This window comes from Gavialis gangeticus, unplaced genomic scaffold, assembly GCF_001723915.1.
Source record: "Gavialis gangeticus isolate Ggan-Ray unplaced genomic scaffold, GavGan_comp1, whole genome shotgun sequence".
In the NCBI taxonomy this organism is placed as follows: Eukaryota; Metazoa; Chordata; order Crocodylia; family Gavialidae; genus Gavialis; species Gavialis gangeticus.
Window position 1 is genome coordinate 3,570,667 of NW_017729003.1, and position 22,887 is coordinate 3,593,553.

The 22,887-nt window shown below is 40.1% G+C and overlaps 1 protein-coding gene across 4 annotated transcripts in view; it reads right to left on the reverse strand.

The window, feature by feature from the left end:
- PCDH15 (protocadherin related 15) overlaps positions 1 to 22,887 on the reverse strand; it is a 1,188,119-nt gene that overhangs the window by 40,337 nt on the left and 1,124,895 nt on the right. For all 4 annotated transcript variants that reach the window (XM_019507771.1, XM_019507770.1, XM_019507773.1 and 1 more), the window contains 3 exons: positions 13,136 to 13,312; positions 6,007 to 6,225; positions 1,042 to 1,050 (listed from right to left, as the gene is read on the reverse strand). In XM_019507771.1, coding sequence (XP_019363316.1) covers positions 1,042 to 1,050; positions 6,007 to 6,225; positions 13,136 to 13,312 — 405 coding nt within the window. The remainder of the gene's footprint in view (positions 1 to 1,041; positions 1,051 to 6,006; positions 6,226 to 13,135; positions 13,313 to 22,887) is intronic.

Sequence of the window (22,887 nt, forward strand, 5' to 3'; positions counted from 1 at the left end):
ATATAAATAAGGAAAAGGGTTTTTCCTCAGGGGCGCTTATGCCGATTGCATAAAGGTGAATTGCCTTTGCATATAATGAATTATGGGTCTAAAAATGCTCATTACATAAGAGCAAATTTGCACATACAGAGCCTGCATAAATCAAGAGAAACCTGTACTGCAGATTATTACCAAATTATCTGTGGTGTATTTTCCACTTAAATTAAGTTGGTTACACCAGGGATGGATTTGGCTGACTGATTTTGTGTTTCAAAAAAGTGAAGATGTTTATACTAAGTGATAAATAATTGCTCCCTGGGTCATTATTTTTTTATGATCATTTCAGCAGAAGTTGATTTTTTACTTAATGACTTCTTTTAAACATTGAATACATATACAGAGCTAGGAAACCCATGAATTCTGTACTATATTTTGTCTTGAAGAATATCTCCCCTTTCAAAAACTTGGTAGACATAAGTCATTAAATGAGTCATTCTAGGCAATATCCAGAATTACAGAAATGAACAGAAATTTAAACTGCAAAATTGAGGACTGAAAACTCCTATTCCATCCCATTCTTATGTTATTTTTTAAGTACTGCATGTATACTACCCTAATATCTGGCATGAATGCAGTAAAGCTTGCTCCATGTCTCTCCCCATATTGCACCACTTCTACAGTTGCATTATTTTCCCTTCAGTATGAAGTCCCTGCCATTTATTTACTTGATGCTGTAAAAAAAGAAGGTTCAAGCTTTCTCTTTGCTCTCTGTAAAAACAGGGAACACCCTGCTATCCCTATCTTAGCATACAATATTGCTTTTTATTAAATGTTCTTAAGATACTAATGTCCTTTTTATATTCAGCCAAACAAAGATCTCAGGCAGCAATGAATTCTACAGTTAACTATATTAACAATTTCTTTTTCACAAAGAATAAATACAAGTATTGCCTGGAATATCAAGTTCTCTTATTCTTGTAAATAATTAAGAAAATAAATTCACTAGCTATAAGTAGTCTTAAACAGGATGTTAGGAAAAAAAAGCTAAAAGTAAGTACTTACTCTTTAAATCTGTTTCGTTGTGCAAAAAAAATAAAAATAAAAAATAAAAGAAAAGAAGAAAAAGAAAAAGAAAAAGAAAAAAACAGGTTAGTAGAGTTCCATTTCTAAAATTGTCCCAAAATTGAAACCTAATATTACTAGTAAACTAAAAGTCACTTAATTATTTTACACATAAAAATGCAGAACTATAATTTTTGAGGAATTGAAAAGCTTGTAATTCTTTTTGTGCCTGTCTTCTACAAAAGCATAAATATGAATTATAGAAAAAGCAGTTATATGAGCTAAGAAAAACTGGAAAACCACCCAGACATGAATATCATGGTAGGAATAAGGATTTTAAAAAGTGGAATACTGAAGATATATTTATTGTCCTATCATTTTAACTTATTTGGAGGACATTAAAAAAATAGTGTATAAGTTAGGTAGAATAATGGTTTTGGCTTCCATCTGTAACTCAACACCTTTTTTTTATTAACTCAGAATATATTTTTGCAAATTTGCTTTTTTATTTGTGCTGAATAGTGCATTTCAAAGCTATTGTATATTAGAAAAGAATAACCATCAATTTGTGGCTCATTTACAAGTAGTAAATGCAGACACTTAAGTCAGCTTTGTCAGTGATAATTTCACATCGAAAAGTAAGCAATGTAGGACTCATTCAGTTAAACTGTTATTTTTATAAAATATTATATGTAAATTTAATTCATTGAGTGCCAAGCTGATCACTGGGGTGGCAAGTTCTGAAAAATGTACCTACTACACTTGAAAAAAGTTTTAATATTGGACAAATTGTAATAGTTCTATTCTATGTGCACATTTACTCAGCTATAATCTGAACACTAAGTGGCACACTTTAGTAGCTAATACTGATAACATTGTTATCAGAAAACTATATTAAAACTCATTTAAAAATAACCAGGAGGAGTAACCCAAGAAATAGGCTTATTTCCAAAACCATTCAAAACAGTAGAGTGTTTTTATTCAAATGAAAATAACTTTTATTCTCAGTGGGCTATTTTATTGATTTATTTTTCATAATACCATAATTATTTGCAGTGGTTTGGTGGGAAGTCCAATTGTAAAAAAAACAAAAACATTTTAAGACAACAAAACTGATTTACAATCAACTGCAGCTGAGCAGATTCCTTAAAACTCCTAAAAATTCTGCTATATTTGGGATCTGATTGCTGAAGTAAAGGAGAATCTGTGATTTGCTTTTTTCCTTTAAAGTAACTATTTCAAATTATAAAAACTAAATGTAACCCAAAGCTGTGTTTGATAAGGATTGATTGGTACAAATTTTGTAGGCAGTGGGCGCTCCTATATGTGTATTTACATTGCATTAAATTTACTGTGCAGTAAGCAGAAATAGGCTGGTGCAGGCATTAAATATGTGCAGGCATTAAATCACATTAACGCTGTGTGTGATTTGACTTGGGAGTAAAATTAGTACCAAGTCAGTCCACACACAGTGTTACTGAACAGTAAGGCGTCTACATGTGTGTTACTGCGTAGTAACTAATTGGCTGTAAATTTGATACCTGCATAATGCAGATATCAAATTACACCTGAGTTGGCATAAATTGTCATAGTTGCTACACAGTATGGATGTGGACATGTAGCTGCTCACCTGTACTGGGTAGTAATTTAGGGTACTATGCATGTATAGGAGGCTTGTTCCAGTCTTGGAATATAATCCTGGGAAGCATATTGTGTGGTAGAGATCTCCTGGTTAAAGTTTGTACCTGGGGAAAAGACGACTAACGACTGTAAAGGTCTATTTCAGGAGGGACATTGTGCTATGAAATCTGGGCAGTGTATCACATACTCCTCCATCAATGTCTCACAGAAGGGCTTCTTGCGACCCCTGGGGTTTGATATCATAGGGCACCTGTACATGTCATGGGGTTTAATCCTCATTAAATTAAATAGGTTTATAAAATTTAAACTTGTTTATTTTGGAGCATCGCATCAGTGTTTGCATGTATTAGGTTTTCGAATGAATTAAGCCCGGTCCCTGGCTGGCGCCACAGGAGAGTGGGATGGTTCTGCGCAGCCCCCCGCCCCCATCCCATGCCCTGCCAGGCAGCTGTGGAAGGAGGGAACCAGCACACAATACAAGATAAAAAAGTGGAAGTAATTCTAAAGCAGAAGCAATTTGAAGGGGTGAACTACAAAAAAGTTGCAGCACCATCAGGTAGACAAAGAGGATCATTGCATGTTTTGAGTGCCTTTGTGTTTGCATGCAATGAATCCATGGAGGCAATGCTTTAATTTGTTGTGAGTTAAACTAAACTACATCTGAAGAGTTTTAGTTTAATGTACCCGAAAGACTTTTAAAGCATCCAGAAAACCTGCCCATGCAAACAGTCACACCATTGCAGCACAAAAAGGGCAAAAATGTGGACTGCACAAGCACCCATAGACTGCTTACAGACATAAAACAAAACAAAACAAAATAAAACAGTGCTTTACTTTAACTTGGTACACCCCCAGAAGAGGCATTGCATTAGTTGGACCCAGCTTGCCCAATGTCTGTATATCTAGATCAAGCACTTCAGTGGATCTATTAGATAAATGTGCCAAAAAGCCCTGCTGAAGCACCAGATCTATACAGGTGCTGTGTCACTGAGTCCAACAACACAATACTTCTTTCAGTAAAGAGAGGTTTGTTTGTTTTTTTTCACTTCTGTTAGCGACCAAAGAGTGCTCGTGCCCCAAGCAGTGGAGGAGTTAATCAAGCCAGTAGCCTTTTAAACTCTTTTTAAAGGAATATTTCAATAAAACAGTAACTGATGAAATTAATGTTCATCCACTGAAACAAATATTAGCTAGTTAGAAGTAGCTGTATTTTAGCTCCTCTTCTGAGCCAACTATTTATAGAGCCTACAAAACAACTCATTTTTTTAATGTAATGAGGTCTCTTTAAAAGGATAAGTATAATTGATTTATAACACAACAGAAGCAGAATGATGAATTACAGATTATACTAACTTAACTTTTAAATGTTGCAAATTATAAGAAATATAGATTTTAGAAGAGTTGTTACTCATCTTATACTTGTAAGGAAACTTTATTTTCTCTTTGCAAGCCCAATATGGAATTAACAGAAAATGCAGTATGGAGACTGACTGATATACAGCCACATTTAGCTGTACTATAAGCAAGTATAACTCCATTAATGTTCATGTAGTTGCCACCACTTTTGGCAGAGCTGAAACTGACACATTATTTTACTCTATCCTTAATGATAGTGCAGGAAGGAATGGTGTGACTGACTAGCCAATCTATATTCTTACTTGGAATGTTGTACCATATCAAAGGCTTGCGATCTAGATATCAATTGTTTATTTTATCTATTATGGTACCCTAGCTTCTTCACGGTCTCTTGTCTTAGACTAAATACACACATTCAAATAGTCTGGGATAATTCTCCCAGTTTTGTTCTCTGAGTAGAAAAACTTATCCAGAGTAACATTTATGGACATTCAGATGCTGAGGCCCTGAAGAGTGGAAAGCCTGAAGCGCTACCACTGCGCAGCTGTGGAGAGGGACCTTTGTGCACCTGTGCTCTTCAGACTCTCTTAGTATGTCTGCCAACAGATGGTAACCCTGACCCTGATGGTTAGTTGGTATTTCCCTGCAGCACAATGTGGGGATTGTGAAAGGTACATATTCTGCTCCTTGCTGGAGTAGCAGAGTTTAGTGAGGAGGGGAGGGAAAGGGGGTGAATGTTGCTGGAGGACTATTCTCTTCTGAGAGAAGTCAGACAGTGATATATTGCCACAGCTGCAGAATGCAGAGGCACTAACGCTTCTTTATTCTCCGATTTCTAGGGCACTCTTTGAAAGGACAGGGGACTTTGGAAATCTCTGCTCCTACCTGAGGTCTTATGTCCTACAGGTTTTCCAATTTTTACAGCATGCCGTAATCCACTTCACTTGGCCTTCAAAGAGAAGTGGAGGGACTGAGATATACGAGGATGTATAGGAGTGTTAGTATTTGATTATGAATTACACTTTAGAGAAAGGGGTGGAATAATTTAACTGCATTTTAGCTTGATAATTATTAAAAACTTACAGAATCTGTGTATACACACTGTTTCTTTAATAATAGGTATATATTAGCTCTCAAAGTCGAAGTGGGTGTATCTGTGTGTGTGCTTTAACATACAGTAGGCTATTTTACTGTGCATTAAAGCATCATGTAAAAAACTATGACATTACACTAATGTGCAGTAAAATAGTCTACTGCACATTAAGCGTCACTAAAAAAGTAAGCAAATGTGCTGCTGCACATTAGCGCAGCCTAGTGTACATTTAGTATCTCACATTGGAGGTACTAAATGTAATGCACATTGGAAAGGTGCAGTAATGCACATGTAGATGTGCCCACTGACTATGAAAATTACTTGAGTTTGTAACAGGACTGGAAATCTCAAGTAAACAGATACTCATTAGTTCTCTGGTATATCTTGCTTTGAATTCTGCTAAAAATGCTTTAAGACCAACCTCTCAGTGGCCCATTCTGCACATGCAGTTCTGTCCTAATTGGACCCAGGAAATGTATAGAAATGGGAAAACAAAACAAAACAACAAACAGAAAGCAACTTGTTTGTTCCTTTGTTATATATACATATTCCATATTTGTTTCAGTTCTTATTTTGTCTGACTGAGAACCTGGCCTGATCTACAAAATTTGAATCATACATTGAACCAGCCACGATTGGTACATATTTGGACACAGTTCTGAATAAGCTCATAAGAAAGAGAAATGTATATCATAGTTAAATTTAGAGCACAATCCGTATTCACAAATCAATCTCCCACCCAGGACCTATGGCTTTGATTTGGGCCAGTTTGTAATTTCAAACAGTTTTCCCATCATATATGTAACAAATGTAAATAAAAACATAGTACTGTCCAGAAATGATGATGATGAGGAGAAGGATATTATTATACTTACTGTTTGTAGCTGACCATAACTATTAAAATAGCAGGCACACAGCAAAGGACGATTATCACAGCCAGAGCAAGTAAGGCTCCTTCTGTGTAGCCCACAGCTTGTGCCTGTTTCTTGACATTGGCTACTACATCTGGGGTACGGATTTCCAAAATACGCCCTCCTTGCCCAAGGTATGGTTGAAATTCTTTGTTGATATCCAGCAGTTTCCCATCTAAGAACCTTCAATATCACAAAACAAAACTTGCAACACACTTCATTACGATTCAATTGCTATTCAACTGAGCTAATAAATATGTACTGCCACTGTGCAAAACTCATCTTAATGTACTTATAAACTTTACTAATAATACACTTCATAATCCACATTTCAGTGTTATTAGTGATGTATTTCCTATTAATGCAGTGTTGAAACACCAAATAAAAGAGAGGAACTGAAGTTATTTTTTATCTGCTTCTATATCCTGTCATCATCACATGGAAAAACCCTGTAAAATTCCTGTGGATAATGCCAGAGGCCAAGTGCTCAAATGCAGCAAGGAAGTACTGCATGCAAAAATAACTGCATACAACTCCTGCCCCACTCTTTGGCTGGTAGGTGATCTGTTCAGAGTAGCAACCCTTACATTCGAGAATCTAACACTGGATTATGGCAATGCATCGTGCTTTGCACATGCTCTACAGTGGTGAGTTGCTCAATACTAATTAACCTTTCTAAACATATCTGAAGGGATTCGGGAGATATGTTGGAATCAACCTATATAGAAAATGAGTTGAATTTCTATTTAAGTGCAAAGCTCAACTCACCTTGAACTATGGAATAGCCAGCATTATTTCCATAATGTTTAGTTGATATGAGGGCAGTGACTAATTATTCCCAGATCCATAACCTCTTGAAGTGCCCTTTATGTTCCTTTAAAAAGAACTCGTTGTTTTGTATTACTGTGTTTTATTAACATTCATAATGAAACTTTTAGCCTTTTTCATAAAATATTGCTTTTGGTAATTCAGCAAAAATACCTTGCCATAAATTAAGCAGTATCTATGAGACAAATGTGGAAAATACAAGCAAAAAGTGAGCCCAGAGCACCAATTTCTCATGTGCACACTAGATGTCACTGGAGTATGCTAGTTGTGCTGCACGCTGATGAAGAATATGTAAGTATTTAGCTTTGCCAGAATTATACCTTTGGGAGACTTTAACATTCACTCAGTTAAAATTCTGTTATCACTTTCTTTACAAACCCTTATTTTAAGGGGTCATAACTCAACCATACAAATTCATTCAGGGATGAAACATGATGCACAGTGCAACAACTTAAGAAAGCATTTTTTTAAAACATAAAATGTTTTAAGATGAATAAATGTACTAAAGCTGTTGTGGATTCAACACCTTTCCTTCGGGAAATAAAAATAAAGAAGTTGACAGTTTTAGTCCCTAATACAGTCTAAGTGGTTTCACAGCCTTTTCAAGCTTGACTGGTAGGTGGAGAGTTAACTTTTTACAGTTTTTGCTATACTGATGTGCAGTAGCAATCTGAACTAGATTTTCTAAACTCAATGTGCATTCACAAGACAGCATACAGACCAAGATGGATCATATATGATCAATCGCAAAAGTGCAGATGAAGACAGTACAGTCTTCAGTGTACATCAGTACTGCAGTGATTATGTATGTAAATGTTATCCCTTTTTCAGAGTCTTAGTACAGATAGTTAAAAAGCCTGAGGCATAATTGATTCATCAACAGAAGTTTCTCAAAGCTGTGTAAATTGAACTGATGCTGAACATAACAAATATTTACTTTTCAGTTGGGAAAAGCGAGCAGAGGCTTGCACTGGCCTACGCCAAAAAGTGAGAGGAGCTAGAGCATGCTTCCCAGCCTGCCAGCCACCTGGGCCATCCCTGCTTAGCTGGTCAGCACATGCCTCCAATCCCTTGCTGTCCTCCGCAGAGAAGGAAACAGTCCCCCTAACCTCAGCCGGCCCCAAGGGGGCATCTGTCCACATTGGGGGGAGCCCCAGGCTTCTGACCATTTCCCCAGCTGGTCTGGAATCTCCCTGAGCTCTGGTCTACCCAGCTATGAGGGCATTGAAATTCCCCGGCACATGTGGCTGCACCAGCATATTGCTGACATGCAGGGGGGAAGGGGAACACTTCCCCCCCCCCGCCATCTTGGCCCCCTGAGCTGGAGTCTTCCCAGGTGCGGAAGTCCTGGCCCTTGGGTTTTCTTATCCCCACCTAGCTGGGTGGACTCCATAGAACCCTCACCCTGGCCCTGGCCCACCTGCTGGTGTCTACCTGGGGGGAGCTACAATGGGGAATTTCTGCCTGGCTTGGGGCTTACTGGAGCCCTGCCACTAACCTGTCCCATTGCTCAGCCATGGGGAGTGGGGTGGGCCAGGGGGGAAAAATGGGCCCATTCCAGGCCTGGGTCCAGTACTGGGTCTGCTGTGGGAGGTCTGTGGCAGGAGGGGTTCCCCTTGGCTAGGATCTTAACAGAGATCTGCTTCCTACCCATCCCACCCCAGGTGCTGGGAGTGGGTTGGGAAGTAGAAATAGATTGCCATACTGGACCCTCCTTAGTCCTATGGATGCATAACAAAACATACATAACAACATAACATTTTTGTGTAATAACTTTGTAGCTAGTTTCCTGTTTTCTTGACTCATTAATCCCCCGAACACGTGGCCCACTTACACTTTAAGATGCAATTAAGTAGTTTATGGCATCTTAAGTGTAATGTCTGCCTGAAGCCTTAGAATTTGGCTCACCCATCCTATACAGTTTTTTTGAAGGTGGCTTTCCCTTATGAATCCGTGATAGTATCCTAAACTTAAATTTATGGTTATTTTTCAGAGAATGAAACTTGGCAATCTTGTTCCACTCCTCCCCTCCCCACCCCCCGAAGATTTCAACTTCATACAGAAAGGCTGCATTTGCTGGGAAATAACTTGTGTTTAGCATTGGATAAGCATTTACATTTATATGAACCAAAACTCTTGAGATAACCTATCACTAGCTAAAATGTTTTAATGCTTTAGATTTCAAGCAATGAACCCCTCACTTCATTTCTCTCTTTTACTTTACTAAGATGACACATTCATCTCTACCCAAAAGCTAGGAAAGCATTCTCCAGGATTTTGCTGATTTAAATATTTAAAAGCTTTTGAAGGGGAAAAAAATAAGCTGACTGTGCATGCACATGAAGCATTTTAATTAGGTTGTTTTCCAAGTTGGTATTATCCTGTAGCTGTTCATACTAAGGAAAACTAATGCTTTTTCCTTACATTTGGGAAATCTCTATTTTAACCAATCCTCTGGGTCTAAAGCACTGTGCATCTAAGACATAGCTAGAAAAGATGCACTTCTAGGGTGCAGACAGAAGTGACAATTTTCACCCAATCTGGCCACAGAAAGTGGTCTATAGCCATGACCAAACACAAATGCATGGCTGTAGACTACTTAAAAATGGTTGGTTGGGTGAAAATCTAAAACCTCATTGCATGTGGGTTCAGATGAAGACATTTCAAAACATATCATCTTCTGTAAATTGTGTCTGTGCTGCCTCCCAGCCTGTTACTGTTTTCAGAAAAGGAGGGGAAAAAGGGAGGGGAGGGAGTTCAGTCTAGTGTTTGTTCAGTCCCTGCTGGAGGATGGGGTGGGTGTATTGGAGTCTCCACCCTGCCCCGAGGTGGCAGGGGCTCTAATTCATCCACCCTGCCCTCCAGCACCTGCTGGAACCCCTAGAATGAGCTCCCTCTGTTTACTTTACCCCACCCATTATGAAAACAGGGACAGGTTGGGCGGGAGGAGGGGCTGTTGCTAGGGGAAACCAGCTTCAGGCTTGCAACCAGCAGCTAGATTTCCTCCCCCAGAGCCAGCAGTAAACTTTTGTTTTGTCACTTTGTGATGCTTCCTACAAACATTCCAAGTTACAGTTGGGAGCCGCACTTCTGTCTGCCAAACTCTCTGCCCACCCAAAGGCAACATATCTGCAAAATAAATTCTGTAGGCAAGAAACAGGTAATTGCCTACATATATAGACACTAGCTTATTTATGGACAACAGTGGTAGTGGAAAGGCAGGGAATTTGAATTACCAGGTTTGGTACCCAAGTTTGGAAAGGTACCTGGGACATTTAGTAAAGAACTACAAGGAACGGCATAATCATGCCAGCAGGAACACATACTGAAGACCTGTGTACTCCAATTTTGTTCAAATGTTAACCAGAGCATGGCAGAATCATTCAGGCCTCCCAAGACCACAACTTCATGATCAAATGTGCTATTTTGAAGTGCAAAATCAAGGAACATCAGGAATACAGAACTGAGTGGGGCCTAAAATATGATCACTGTTAATTTTAATTTATCTTGCATGCAGCTACATCTCCCATCTTTAATATGGGAGCCAGGTTATCCTACCAGGGGGTGAAACCCCACTGCCGGCTTTGCTGAGAACTATGAATGCAACCAGTGGGATTATTAGGTTTTGGGTTCATTCTGTGGTGCAGTACCACATTTTTTCTTTGCTTTTTCAGTGGACCTTTACACTCTCCAAAATATTTTCCTCTTGCTGTGCATGTGATTTTTTTTTTTAAGTGTGTTGAAATATCTTCCTATGTCCATCTGTATGTCTCTGTATAACATTGTGAAGTGACTATTTCACCCTTATCCAATTATATGATATCCCACCAGAAAGCTATTCCATATATCTTGTCTGTTTTACCTTCCATTTGCTTATCTGTGGCACCTATTACATGGATTACAAACTGGTTGACAGATTTTAAAAGCTAAATAGTGGATCATCAGTATGAGGTACATTTTTAGTAGGGTTGTAGAGGCATCGCTTGTTGGCTGTAATTTATTTGGCCTTTATATCAATGCCTTGAAATAAAATATGAAGCAATGACTGAAAAAGTTTAGAGATTCACATAGTCTATGCATGGGGAAATTGTACTGATAGCAAGTGCTCTTCAGTATAGCATATAAAGTAGGCCTGTGCGAAAGGGCTAGTATTCACTTCGGATTCATATTCGGCAGATATGGGGGACAGTGATTTGATTTGGTGATTCAAATCACTGTCCCAAATCGATTTGGCCAAATCTAATTCAGACATTCAGCTGCTGCTGAATCATCCAAATCTCTGAATCACACAGGCCCCATCCCTTGCCCGCTCTCCAAGCCCCGCCCAGCACCAGCTCCCGGATCTTTGAAAAAAAAAGTGCCCATACTCACTGGCTGCTGCCAGGTTGGGGGGATGATCCCTGCTGCCCCCTGCTGCTGCACACGGCATGGTGGGGGCTCTGTCACAAGTCCCTAGAAGCCCTGAGGGCCATTGCAGCAGCCACTGAGTCCAGGTTTTTGGTTTTTGTTGTTTGTTTTTTTTTTGAGAGCCAGGAGCTGGGGCAGGTGGGACAGCCATGGGGGGCTGAGACAGTGGGTGGGGGTCAGGGGGCTCATTGCAGAGCCCCTCACACAGTGTGAATAGCAGCAGGGATTGCCTCTCCCACCTGGCAGCAGCTGGTGAGTGGGGGCTGTTTTTTTAAAGAACCAGGAGCTGAGACTGGGTGGGGCAGCCATGGGGCAGGGACTGGGGAAGCAGGCAGGGGTCACGGGGCACTCGGGGGGCTGGGGAAGCAGGCACAGGATGGGGCCTGGCAGGGGTTCCCCATGGTTCCCTCCCCCTTACTGCAGCCCCCCCCTCCCCTACCCACTACTTACCAGCATAGAGTTTGGGTCCAGCTCCCTGCTGCAGTGAGCAGGGACTGCCCAAATTGCTGAAGCTCTTCGAATCTTTTCTGAATCAATTTGGAGAGCTTTGAATTGATTCGGACCTTTAATTGGCCTCCTGATTCAATTTGGATTCAGAGATTTGGCCGCCGAATCAGGCCAAATCTCCTCTGAATCAAATCAGCACCTGAAGCTTCACACAGCCCTAATATAAAGCTATAACCACCCAAGAGCTGGAAGCTGAAGATAGATAAATTTAACTACAAATTAAACACAAAGTTTTAATAATGAGAATAATTTACCACTGGAATAACTTCTTCACGTTTTGCAATGTTTTTTCTATATGCTGGATATGTTTAAATTGAGATGGCATATTTTTCTAAAAGACAGAGTACTCCAAACAGAAATAGATATGTTATTCTAATTCAAGAAAGTCTTTATGTTGTCTGTGCTGTACAGAAAGGTCAGACAATCATAACCATCCTGTCTGACTTTATAATCTGTGAATGTATGAATCCAGCTTCTCTTAGGTCATAATTCAGCTCTACTAAAGTTTAGAACTTTGGAGAATAAACCCTTCATAAATCACAATGTATGAGATGGCTCATAGCCATTTGCTTTTTAGACTTCTGATTGATACAAAATGCTTTACGCCATTGCTGAACATTCAGGTCTAGCTGTCACTGAGATTGAAGCAAAAAATAAAATAAAATATATTCAAGGAAACAGCAGGTAATAGTACAGTTGGAAGAAAAACTAGGTTAGCTTTTTCTTGTGTTCATATAGAAACAGGGAAAGATATGAAAATACATATGGAAACTAAGGTGAAAATAATGGATCTAAGAGTGATTCTTTATGTGGGAGAAAGGGAACATATTTGTCTATATTTAAAAGTGAACAAAGTGCTTATGAAAGCTGACATACCGACATTCCTACAGACTGAGTCCCAGAAGCTACCTACTGCCAGAGGACCCATATCTAGAATCGAGAGGATAACTTAGCCTCCATGCACACTTAATCCTTGATTTCTCTGAAACTGTCAAAAAATAGTCTCAGTTCTTGTTATGCTTGCAAATGTCCATCCATCACCAAGTACACTGCGAGTGTATATTTAGCACTATATTGAATCCATCAACTGTCGTGTCCTATTTTTGACAACAGGTAGAATCTCTTTGTTTAAGTTCTTGCCCATCAACCCACTGAGAGTGCAAGGTTTCTCTTCCTAGAATGAACTGTGGGACCAATACGCAAACCTTATGTTTCCCCACAGCAATACATAAATCATAGGAAATGGAACTGAGGGTTGTTAAACAGAAAGGTTCCTAGATGTAGAATTCAAAACCTTATAGACTGCAAAAGATTCAAACATAATCAAAGACAAATAATGTAAGGTACATACTTAAAAAGCTCGTTCCTCATTATAGCTCGGTTTGTCTGAGGGTCAATTGCATAGATCATCAAGTCAGATTTGGAATAATCCTCTTCGGAATAGCCATGTCCAAACCTTCGGGCACCAATAGATTCCACAACAACTGCTGCACCAGGAATTTGATCTTGAACATAGCGTTCCAAAATCCTGAAAATGAAACGGAATCAGAAAGCTATAGTCATAGAATCATAGAATCATAGAATCATAGAAGTAGGGTCGGAAGGGACCTTGTAGATCTTCAAGTCCGACCCCCCGCCTGGGCGGGAGAAAAACTGGACTCAAATGAGTCCAGCCAGGTAGTCATCAGGCCTCTTCTTAAAGATCCCCATGGTAGGAGCCAGCACCACTTCTCTAGGAAGTTGGTTCCAGCTCCTAGCCGCCCTAACTGTGAAGTAGTCCTTGTGGATGTCTAATCTAAATCTACTCTCTAATAATTTGTGTTCATTGTTCCTTGTCATGCCAGGGGGCACTAGGGGAAACAGTGTCTCCCCTAAACCCTTCTGGTCCCCCCTAGTGAGTTTATAGACAGTCACCAGGTCCCCCCTCAGCCTTCTCTTGTGGAGGCTGAACAGGTTTAGGTCCTGCAGTCTTTCAGTGTAGGGTCTGTCCTGTAGTCCCCGGATCACGCAGGTGGCCCTCCTCTGGACCCTTTCAATGTTGTTCACATCCTTCCTGAAATGGGGCGCACAGAACTGGACACAATACTCCAGCTGTGGCCTGACCAGCGTCGCATAGAGGGGGAGGATCACCTCCCTGGCTCTACTTGAGATGCACCTGTGGATGCACGACAAGGTCCGGTTAGCCCTGCCAACCGTGACCTCGCAATGTTGGCCCATGTTCATCTTGGAGTCAATAATGACTCCAAGTTCCCTTTCTGCCTCCGTGCTCTCAAGAAGGGAGTTTCCCATTCTATAAGTGTGCTGCTGGTTTCTACTGCCTATGTGCAGCACCCTGCACTTGTCAGTATTAAAACGCATCCTGTTCATGTCAGCCCACTCCTGTAACCCATCCAGGTCTTGTTGTAGTCTTTCCCTCCCTACTAGTGTGCTCACCTCACCCCAAATTTTGGTATCATCAGCGAATTTAAACAGGTTGCATTTCACCCCATCGTCCAAATCGCTGATGAAAATCTATGTGATCTATTTGTTCAAATGAAGACTGGCAACAGAATGAACTGAAACCTAACGAACCAAAAACAAAAACAAAAAACACTGGCGTTGTAGATTTCTAACCCTTACAGCTCTTTCCATAAAATTCTAATCCCAATATGAGCTCTTATATGCTCAGGTCCCAGGGAAAGCTTAGCAATGTTAGAGGAGGTCATCAGACATAGTGTCCTTAAGCTTGGCTCTTTGTATTTATGATACAGCCTGAGTTTTAAATGGCTTATGGGAAATTCCAACTATATTTTAGAAATAAAACTGTCAACCTTTTGTAGAAGTTATGCGATTTCAGAACTCTTCGGTTCTAGCTTTTGACTTGGTGGGGGAATAAATTTTCATACACAAAAACAACTAACCTCAACCGTTTTCTGTGGAGTATTTCATTTGGGAATTCAGTATGACACAACATATCAGGTACCAGTACACCTGCTATTCCTAAAGGCATAAAAAAACTTTATAGCCATGGGAAAGTTGAAGTACTGAACTGACAGATTTGCCACAGGAAGATAAAATAAATATCTATAAATTGCAAAAGCTAAAAAGAAAATTATAAATGGATGAAAGATAATTTAATAGGTTTGCAGATATCTGTCCTAGCTGTATCCAAGATTAAAGGGACATAATAATAACAAACTACACTCTATTTTACTACCAGAAAAGAAATTTGTGATCATTACTAGTATATCTATAGTTTCCAGGAGTATTCTCAAAATAGTATTAGTAGGAATATCAATGTGCCAAATATGCATAACAATTAGGCCTGTGCAAAGCAGCTAGTATTCACTTCGAATTTGGATTTGGCCGATTCAGGGGACAGTGATTCGATTTGGTGATTCAAACCACTGTCTCGAATCAATTTGGCCAAATTCGATTTGGAGATTCAGCTCCTGCCGAATCAACCTAATCTCTGGATTATATGGGTACCATCCCCTGCCTGCTCTCAGTGACTGCCCTGCTGAGCCCCAGCTCCTGGTTCTTTGGAAAAAAAAAGGCCCCACTCACCAGCTCCTACCTAGTGGGAGGCAATCCCTGCTGCCCCACAATGCCCCATGCCACATGCTGGGGCTCTGCTATGAGCCCCCCTACTTCTACCCACTGTCTCAGCCCCACCATGCCTGCACCAGCTCCTGGCCCTTAAAGAAACCAACCCACCCCGGACTCACTGACCCTGTCTGGTAGGGGGAGCAATCCCTGCCGCCCCCCACTGCCCCACACTGCAGGGAGGGCTCTTCCATGAGTCCCCAGAATCCCTGAGGCTGCTGCAGCAGCCAGAGGCCAGGGTTGGGAGCTGGGGTAGGTGGGGCTGTCATGGGGGGGCTGGGACTGTAGGAGGGGTTGGGGGGCTCATGGCACAGTCCCCCACACAGCGTGGGGAAGTGAGTAGCAGCAGGGATTGCCCCCTCCCCACCTGGCAGCACCCAGGGAGTAGGAGCTGTTTTTTAAACAACTGGGAGCTGGGGCCAGGCAGGGTAGCCATGGCGGGGGGCTGGGGGAGTGGGCAGGGGTCAAGTGTGCTCAGGAGGTCTGGGGTAGCAGGCAGCAGATGGGACCTGGCAGGGGTCCTCCAATGTCCCTTCCCCCTTCTCTGGGCACCCCTCCCCCACCACCTACTTACCAGCCTGGAGTCTGGGTTCAGCTCCCTGCAGCAGCGAGTGGGAACTGCTCAAATTGCCAAAGCTCTCCGAATCTTTTCTGAATCAATTCAGAGAGCTTTGAATCAATTCAGACCTTTTAATTGGTCCCCTGAATCAATTCAGATTCAGATTCAGAGATTTAGCCACCAAATTGGGCTGACTCTCCCCTGAATTGAATCAGGACCCGAAGCTTTGTACAGCCCTAATAACAATAAGATCCCCAGGAAATATGTTTTTCTGTAAGATTAGAGTTACTAGTCATTTCATTGACCTTTGAGTGGTAATCTTTTACTAATTAAAAAAATTCTTAATACATTTCTAAAACTTTCTAGGTTAAAATTCAGTTCCTCAAAAATGTGTATCCTGAGTAATATTTTCTTAAGCAAGTAGTCACAATGTCAGTGACTGACTTCAGTAGGACTATTCCAATGAGTAAAAATATTTAGAATCAAGTACTGAAAAAAACCAAAAAAACCCTTTTCATAAGTTTTCTATGTAGACTTCTATGGCTATAGAATGTCCTCAAATATTTCTTGTTGTTCGTAAAATATTAATGGAAAACATCTTATGAAAACTTATAGTATTTCCCTTGAAACAAGAAAAATGTATTCCTTATACATTTGGTGACTAGAAATGCCTGCAGCATTTCAGCAGAACACAGTAAAAGGATGAGGAAAAGAACTTCTTCAACAGCTAAAAAGTTGTAAAAAGAGTAAATGCATGTGCTGTTTCATTATGGATTTCATGTTATGGGTATTTCTAGGCATGGATTTATTCAACTCCTTCCAAGAGCTCTAGAATGAATTTTAGAAATGATAACATCTGACTGTATGCGCAAATTGCTCTGCAACAGCCTCCTATTGCAGTGCTTGTGATATTAGCTGATCTGTTAGAGGAAACTATAAGCAAACATATAACTTTTTCATATCAGTTAAAGTACTTGGAATCACACCTCCTTGGCTGTTTGCAGCACTATGCATGAAATGAAACGTGATTGGGGCAGTTACAATGAAAGTCTGTAAACTTCCTATATTGTATAATGGACTGAATAGTTGACCATCTTGTCAAGAAGCTGGTTAAGGAACTAAACATAAATGATAAAGATTCCCTATCTACTCAATGCGTGACAAAGGAAGAGCAAAGATTAATAAAACTGTATTCAGAGGAGGAAGTTTTAAAATTCTATTTGATTGTGTAATGGAAGCCTATGCATAATTTGTTTTAACATTGCATTTCCTTACTTATGTATATAAAGCAGCACACTTATAATATTTGGATTTATATTACTTTTAATGGAATTACCACTTTTTAGGTTTTAATTTCACATATCAAGTATGTTTATGCTAGACTTGAAAAGTCATTCTAATTGGAATGAAGTAAATATACTGAAGCAAAAGATATGCTTTTAAGGCCAAGCAAAACAAGGTGCTGACTGAAAGGATTGCATCTGATGGGGTCTGTGCAGTCAGATAACTTTTCCAGATAAATAACTGACGTTTGCTTGCATTTACATGAGAATGACACCAAAGCTGATAAATAAAGAATAAAATACTAGATCTTTCTTTGTAAAATCAGACTACAGATGGCCTAGGTCTCTCTAAGCCTTCTTAGTAACAAAACACTGCAAATGTGTTTCAGATGAATTTTGAAGCAGGTCTACAAAGAGTAAAAGCAACAGTCCTAGAGGAACTGGAGGCTTTACATGCGTTTTGGACTATGCCTAACAGAAAGTATTTCATTTGAAACCACATTCAGATGATATATAGTTTTGTGCAAGAAGAGAGGTTGGGTGTGTTCCAAATGAACATGGAAATATTTTTCAAACAAAACTGATGATACAGTAGTAGAAGTCAAAAGAGCAAATAAAACCAGGAGTCTAGATGCACACTGGCATATCTTGTCCCAGACACATAGGAAACAAGACAGTTTAAAAGAGATATTGTACCATTAGTTTGCAACTTTATTAATTTAACTCATTTTTGGAATTACCTGGTAGTAACTCATACATTGCAGGCCATGATTCCTTTCTTAATTGTTTGTGGCCTGTCACACCTTCCCAGCTCCCCCCAACAGAAGAAGTAAAAGGTTTAAGAAAAGGGTTCTCTCTTCACTGTATCAGACTTTGGGAATCCCAGTGTCTTCCCTGACTTCTTCAGGGGATGCCTTCTGTTTTGTGCTTGTCAATTCTCATTTGCCACTTGCTAACTTCAACAACTTTATGTTCTAGCCTACTCCACCCAGGACTAACGTTAATGAGGGGAAAACAGCCCTTACCCACAATTCCACCTTTTCAGAGATGGTCTTCCCCTTCCAACCTATCTTCCAGCCCCTAAAGTATGTGTGATGCAGTGGGTGCAGAGGGAGCTTACCACTATCCTGTTTGCTTGCCAATCAAGACAAAGTCCTTCCCTTCCCCACCCCACATGCACACTTGCTGCTGTTAGGCATTATATATAAGACTCCTCTTTGCATCTCTTTGTGAAATTTTCAAGATGCCTTGAGATAGGAATCTTGAAAATTTTGTAGGATCACAAAACGCAAAGTCTTGTCAGATCCAACTTCTAAGCTCATGTTTACTCTCTAATCCATGCAGCCAGAGCTGGTCAGACACTGTAAAGGCTTACTTCAAAATCAACATTAAAATAGCAGGCATTGATACCCCTTCCTGTTAAGAACACTAGCAACTGATTGGCCTGAAACGAACAAGCACTTTTATTCATCACTGGAAGGTTATACCTGTCTTGTTCCTGCCCATGACACATGCATAATTGGCAGTTGGAGCTGCAACCCTGCTGCATGCACCTAAGTCGTGCTTTTATAGAGCAATTTTAGTCAGGATAAATAAAATCTTGCAAATATAAATAGAGCAATTTTAGTCAGGATAAATAAAATCTTGCAAATCTTGTAAATATAAATACATCCAAAATATTACAGGACAAGTGACTAAAAGAAATAATAATTTTCTTTAGGATATGGACTAAAGGTTCAGATAACACATGGACTTTACAAATGGAAATTACACATAATTTCTTGCCTCTAGTTTTATCTTTCTTCCACGACCAACCATTTTGCCAAACAAAAAGATTGTACTGGGCATATCTATTGTCATTATAATTGTCATAAATCCTGATCTCCTAGTGCTACAAATCAGAGCAGAGACTTAAATGCAGTTTTACCAATATTCCTGCTCAGGACACAATTTTATTTATTTTATTTTATTTTATTTTTATTTTATTTATTTTGTACCTATTGAAATGGGGTGTGGAGCATCCTGATTAAAATGTGTGATGGTCACTGTTAGAAGAACTTGTGTTATATATACATTGTTTTAAGGAATTCATGGCAGCTGTTCAAACTTACCCAGAATTACAATCCTATAGTGAATGTCTTTTTTCTAAATGTTATTTGAATTGAAGAATAAACAACATAATAACTTTGACTATGACAAATACTTACATTACAGAAAAACTGATTTTGACTGATGTTATAAGAAATGATGTTCATGATGTCATTTTTACATCATTACTCTTAGTTGTATTTTAAAGTGTTGATCAACTTTAAATGTAGCAAAATCCCTATCTCTGGAAAGGTTTTAATCTCCATTGTGTTGTGTGACCCAGCCTTGGTAGAGCTCCTACTATGGGATGCCCATCTGGAGCGCAGATAGATGTGCAGCTCCTTGCTGTAATTCAGAACACTTCTGTTCTGAGTTACAAAGATCCCCCAGACAAAATAGAAGTTCACTGTTGGTTCTAGGGCAGAGGGGAATCTAGCTGCTGGCTGTGAGCCTTCAGCTGGTTTACCCTAGCAAGAGACACTCCTCCCTCCCAGCCTGTCCCCCTTTTCAGAATGCGAGGGGGGAAGGCAGCAGAGGAAGCTTGTTCTAGGGGTTCCACAGCTTGCACCAGAGGGCAGCGTAGGTGAATTGGAGCCCCACCCCCCCATCTTAAGGGTTTCAGTTCACCCACCCCACCCACCAGCAGGGGCTGAAAAACCCCCAGACTAAATTCCCTCTATTCCTCTCCGTAGGCAGGTACACACTGCAGAAGACTATGGGTTGAAACATCATTTGAACCCTCATGCAATGAGGGTTCAGATTGTTACAGGATCAGGCCATTAAAGTGCTTTGCATCCATGCACTTCTCTGCTCAGTCACAGCTGTAGAGCATTTTTGGGGACCAGATCAGGCAAGTGTCACTTCTGTTTGCACCCCTCATTGTTATGATTGGTATTATTTTCGAGTACTGTGCAATAACTAGAGCACTATGGAGTGTAATCTGCAGGTGCTGAATATTCTTGAAAAACTGCCCATTTATGCAGGTGCATATTCTTAAACACTAATTTTGGCTTGGCTGTTTTTTAAATAAAAAAGCATAGGTGAATTTAGTGACCATTCATATTAGACAGCAGAACTGAAATTCCTAAACAGCATGTAAGATTTCCCATGCACTTCTGCCAATTCATCTCAACACTGATTTTCAAGCTCCCTGGTTTCCATCCATGCATCTCTGAAGAGACTGACAACTCTGGTTGATTCAATAAAACATGGGTTGTGTTATGACACTGCTAGGTGTCTAGAAAAGTAGACCAATTCTGCTAGTGCCACCTGGGGTGTCTGAATCCCATTTTTGCAACCACCCTGACAATAGGACTAGCCCCTGGTGAAACTTCTGGGAGGGGTGGATTGAGGATTTGGCAAAAGTGAATGTGGAAGCACCAATCTGTGCCATAGGAATGGCTGCACCCAGACGCCTCCCTCTTCCTCACCCGCTGGTGCAGACAGACCAGGCTGCAGGAACCTCCAGGGAGTCTTAAAGTCCACAGGTAAGAATCTCCCCTCCCTGTTCCTCTTTCCTGTGCTCACCAGTGTTGCTTTCCCCAGAGCTGTTCTGGGAGCAGGGGAAGCTACAATCCTGCTCACTCCAGTCAGGTTGCTCAGGAGCTGGGCTCAGCTGGGACACTGACAGAGAAAGCAGCAGTGGTGATGGGTAGAGGGGTGGGGTCCCCCACCCTAGCCCTAGGATACAATTAATTTTATATAGATTATTGTACAAGTTTGGTGCTGGGAAGTAGAGCAACATTAACTGGCTGAATTATATTATATTAAATATCAATAATGGTCACATTTGCAGTGTCAGTGCAAATAAGAAAGAAAATAATCCCTTTCCTAAAATAAGGTTTGTGCACAGAAGATTGTTTTTATTATTATACCATGGATGCTAATGCATCTGAGACAACAAAAGCAAAACTTAATTTATTATTTGTATTAACAAAATTATGGGACATGACAGCAGTGTAGTTAAGGTGCCTTACTACAGCTTTTTGAGATATGAATTCAAGCCCTGATCTAGACTCCAGTCAAAGAACCCCCAAATTGAACCTGATATAAATGGATACTTAGTAATTTTGGCTGCAGAGCCATAGGTGGCCAGGTCTGATACTAATCCCATCACTCCCCAGTATGTCTGTCATTGGCTTAAAAAAATTGGCATGGTTTAGCCAGGTAAGGACACAAGTTTATCAGGCTCACACAGAAATGTAGTTAGGAGTGGGTGAGCAGCACAACAGCTTTGGGCACTGATTTGGAGGGCTTCAAAACTGAGAACTACCACCACTATCCAGGGTGCAAAAACTTCTGATGCCTCTCAGCTCAGGTGTGTCTGTAACCGTAACTTAATTAACAAAACATCTTTATGCGTTTATAAAAAAAATCAATATGCACCAGATACCTCTATGGTATGATACAGGGGTACCTGAATCCCTATGAAGATAGTTTGGATAAAACAAAGTAAACTGGCTTTCTTGTACCTTACTGAAATTTCTTCTTTCCTTTGTTGTGTGTGCTTCTGCTCTCTGGGAGACCTGCTGTTGTGCTGACTCTGCTAGGTTTTTATTACAATATTTTATTTCTGTAGCTAGGAAAGGAACATTATACTACCTTTACCCAAAGAGCAATACACAGAAAACAAGCTTATCCTTAGTCCTCAGCAAGAAAGTCTTCTTTTACTGCTTTTGTAAGCTATTTTAAAATATAAGTCAAAAAGTTTATAGGTGCATCCAAAATATGCAGACAGGAGAACACTGTATCACAGAGATAAAGCTCTTTCAAGGAACTGAAAAGAAGGGACATTACAATAATGATTTCTGTTGTTATATATTAGGTCTAGGACTGATTAGTGAAGGTCAACCCCCAGGTTAACTGTTTCTATCTAGCTAGGAGCTGCTTCTGAAACTTAGAGACAATAAAAGGCAGATTGGAAAGCAGAAAATAAGAATATTAAAATTGGGAAAGTGAATGAACAGGAGCATAGCAGATTAAGAAGATGCACTTTTTCCTTTCTGTACCTGACACTGCTGATGGCATAGAAAGATTAGAATAACATAGTAGTTATTAGGAAGAGTGGATGTGTCCTCATTCAACTATGGAGGACATGCCATACTGTTTGTATTCTATGGTATCTGAGGAATTATTAAATGAATTATATTAGATGAACAAATTATTACATGAACAATTAGGAAGACAAGTTTGATAAAGAAAGACTTATCTGAGGTAGGACACCAAACTGAAGTAATGGTGGGAGACTGATGAACTAACAGTTATTTCCTATTAGAGTTAGGAAAGTACAAACAAACCCCAGAAAAGTAGGGCCAAACAAACATTTAATTGTTCCACTGAGACCTTTAGCAATATTTATTGATTAAGTTTATTCTAAGAGAGTCTAAAATACCCCCTATGGTGCTAACCTCCCATGGTACAAAGAGCAAATAGAAGACAATCCAAAGCCTGAAAAGTTTACAATCTTAATAGACTAAGTAGACAGAGTGTGGTGGAAAGATATCACACAGACCGTGAGTGAACAATAGCGTGGCAGCAAATATCATGTTAGCATTATTTTTGTGTGTGTGGGGGGGGGGGGGGGGGGGG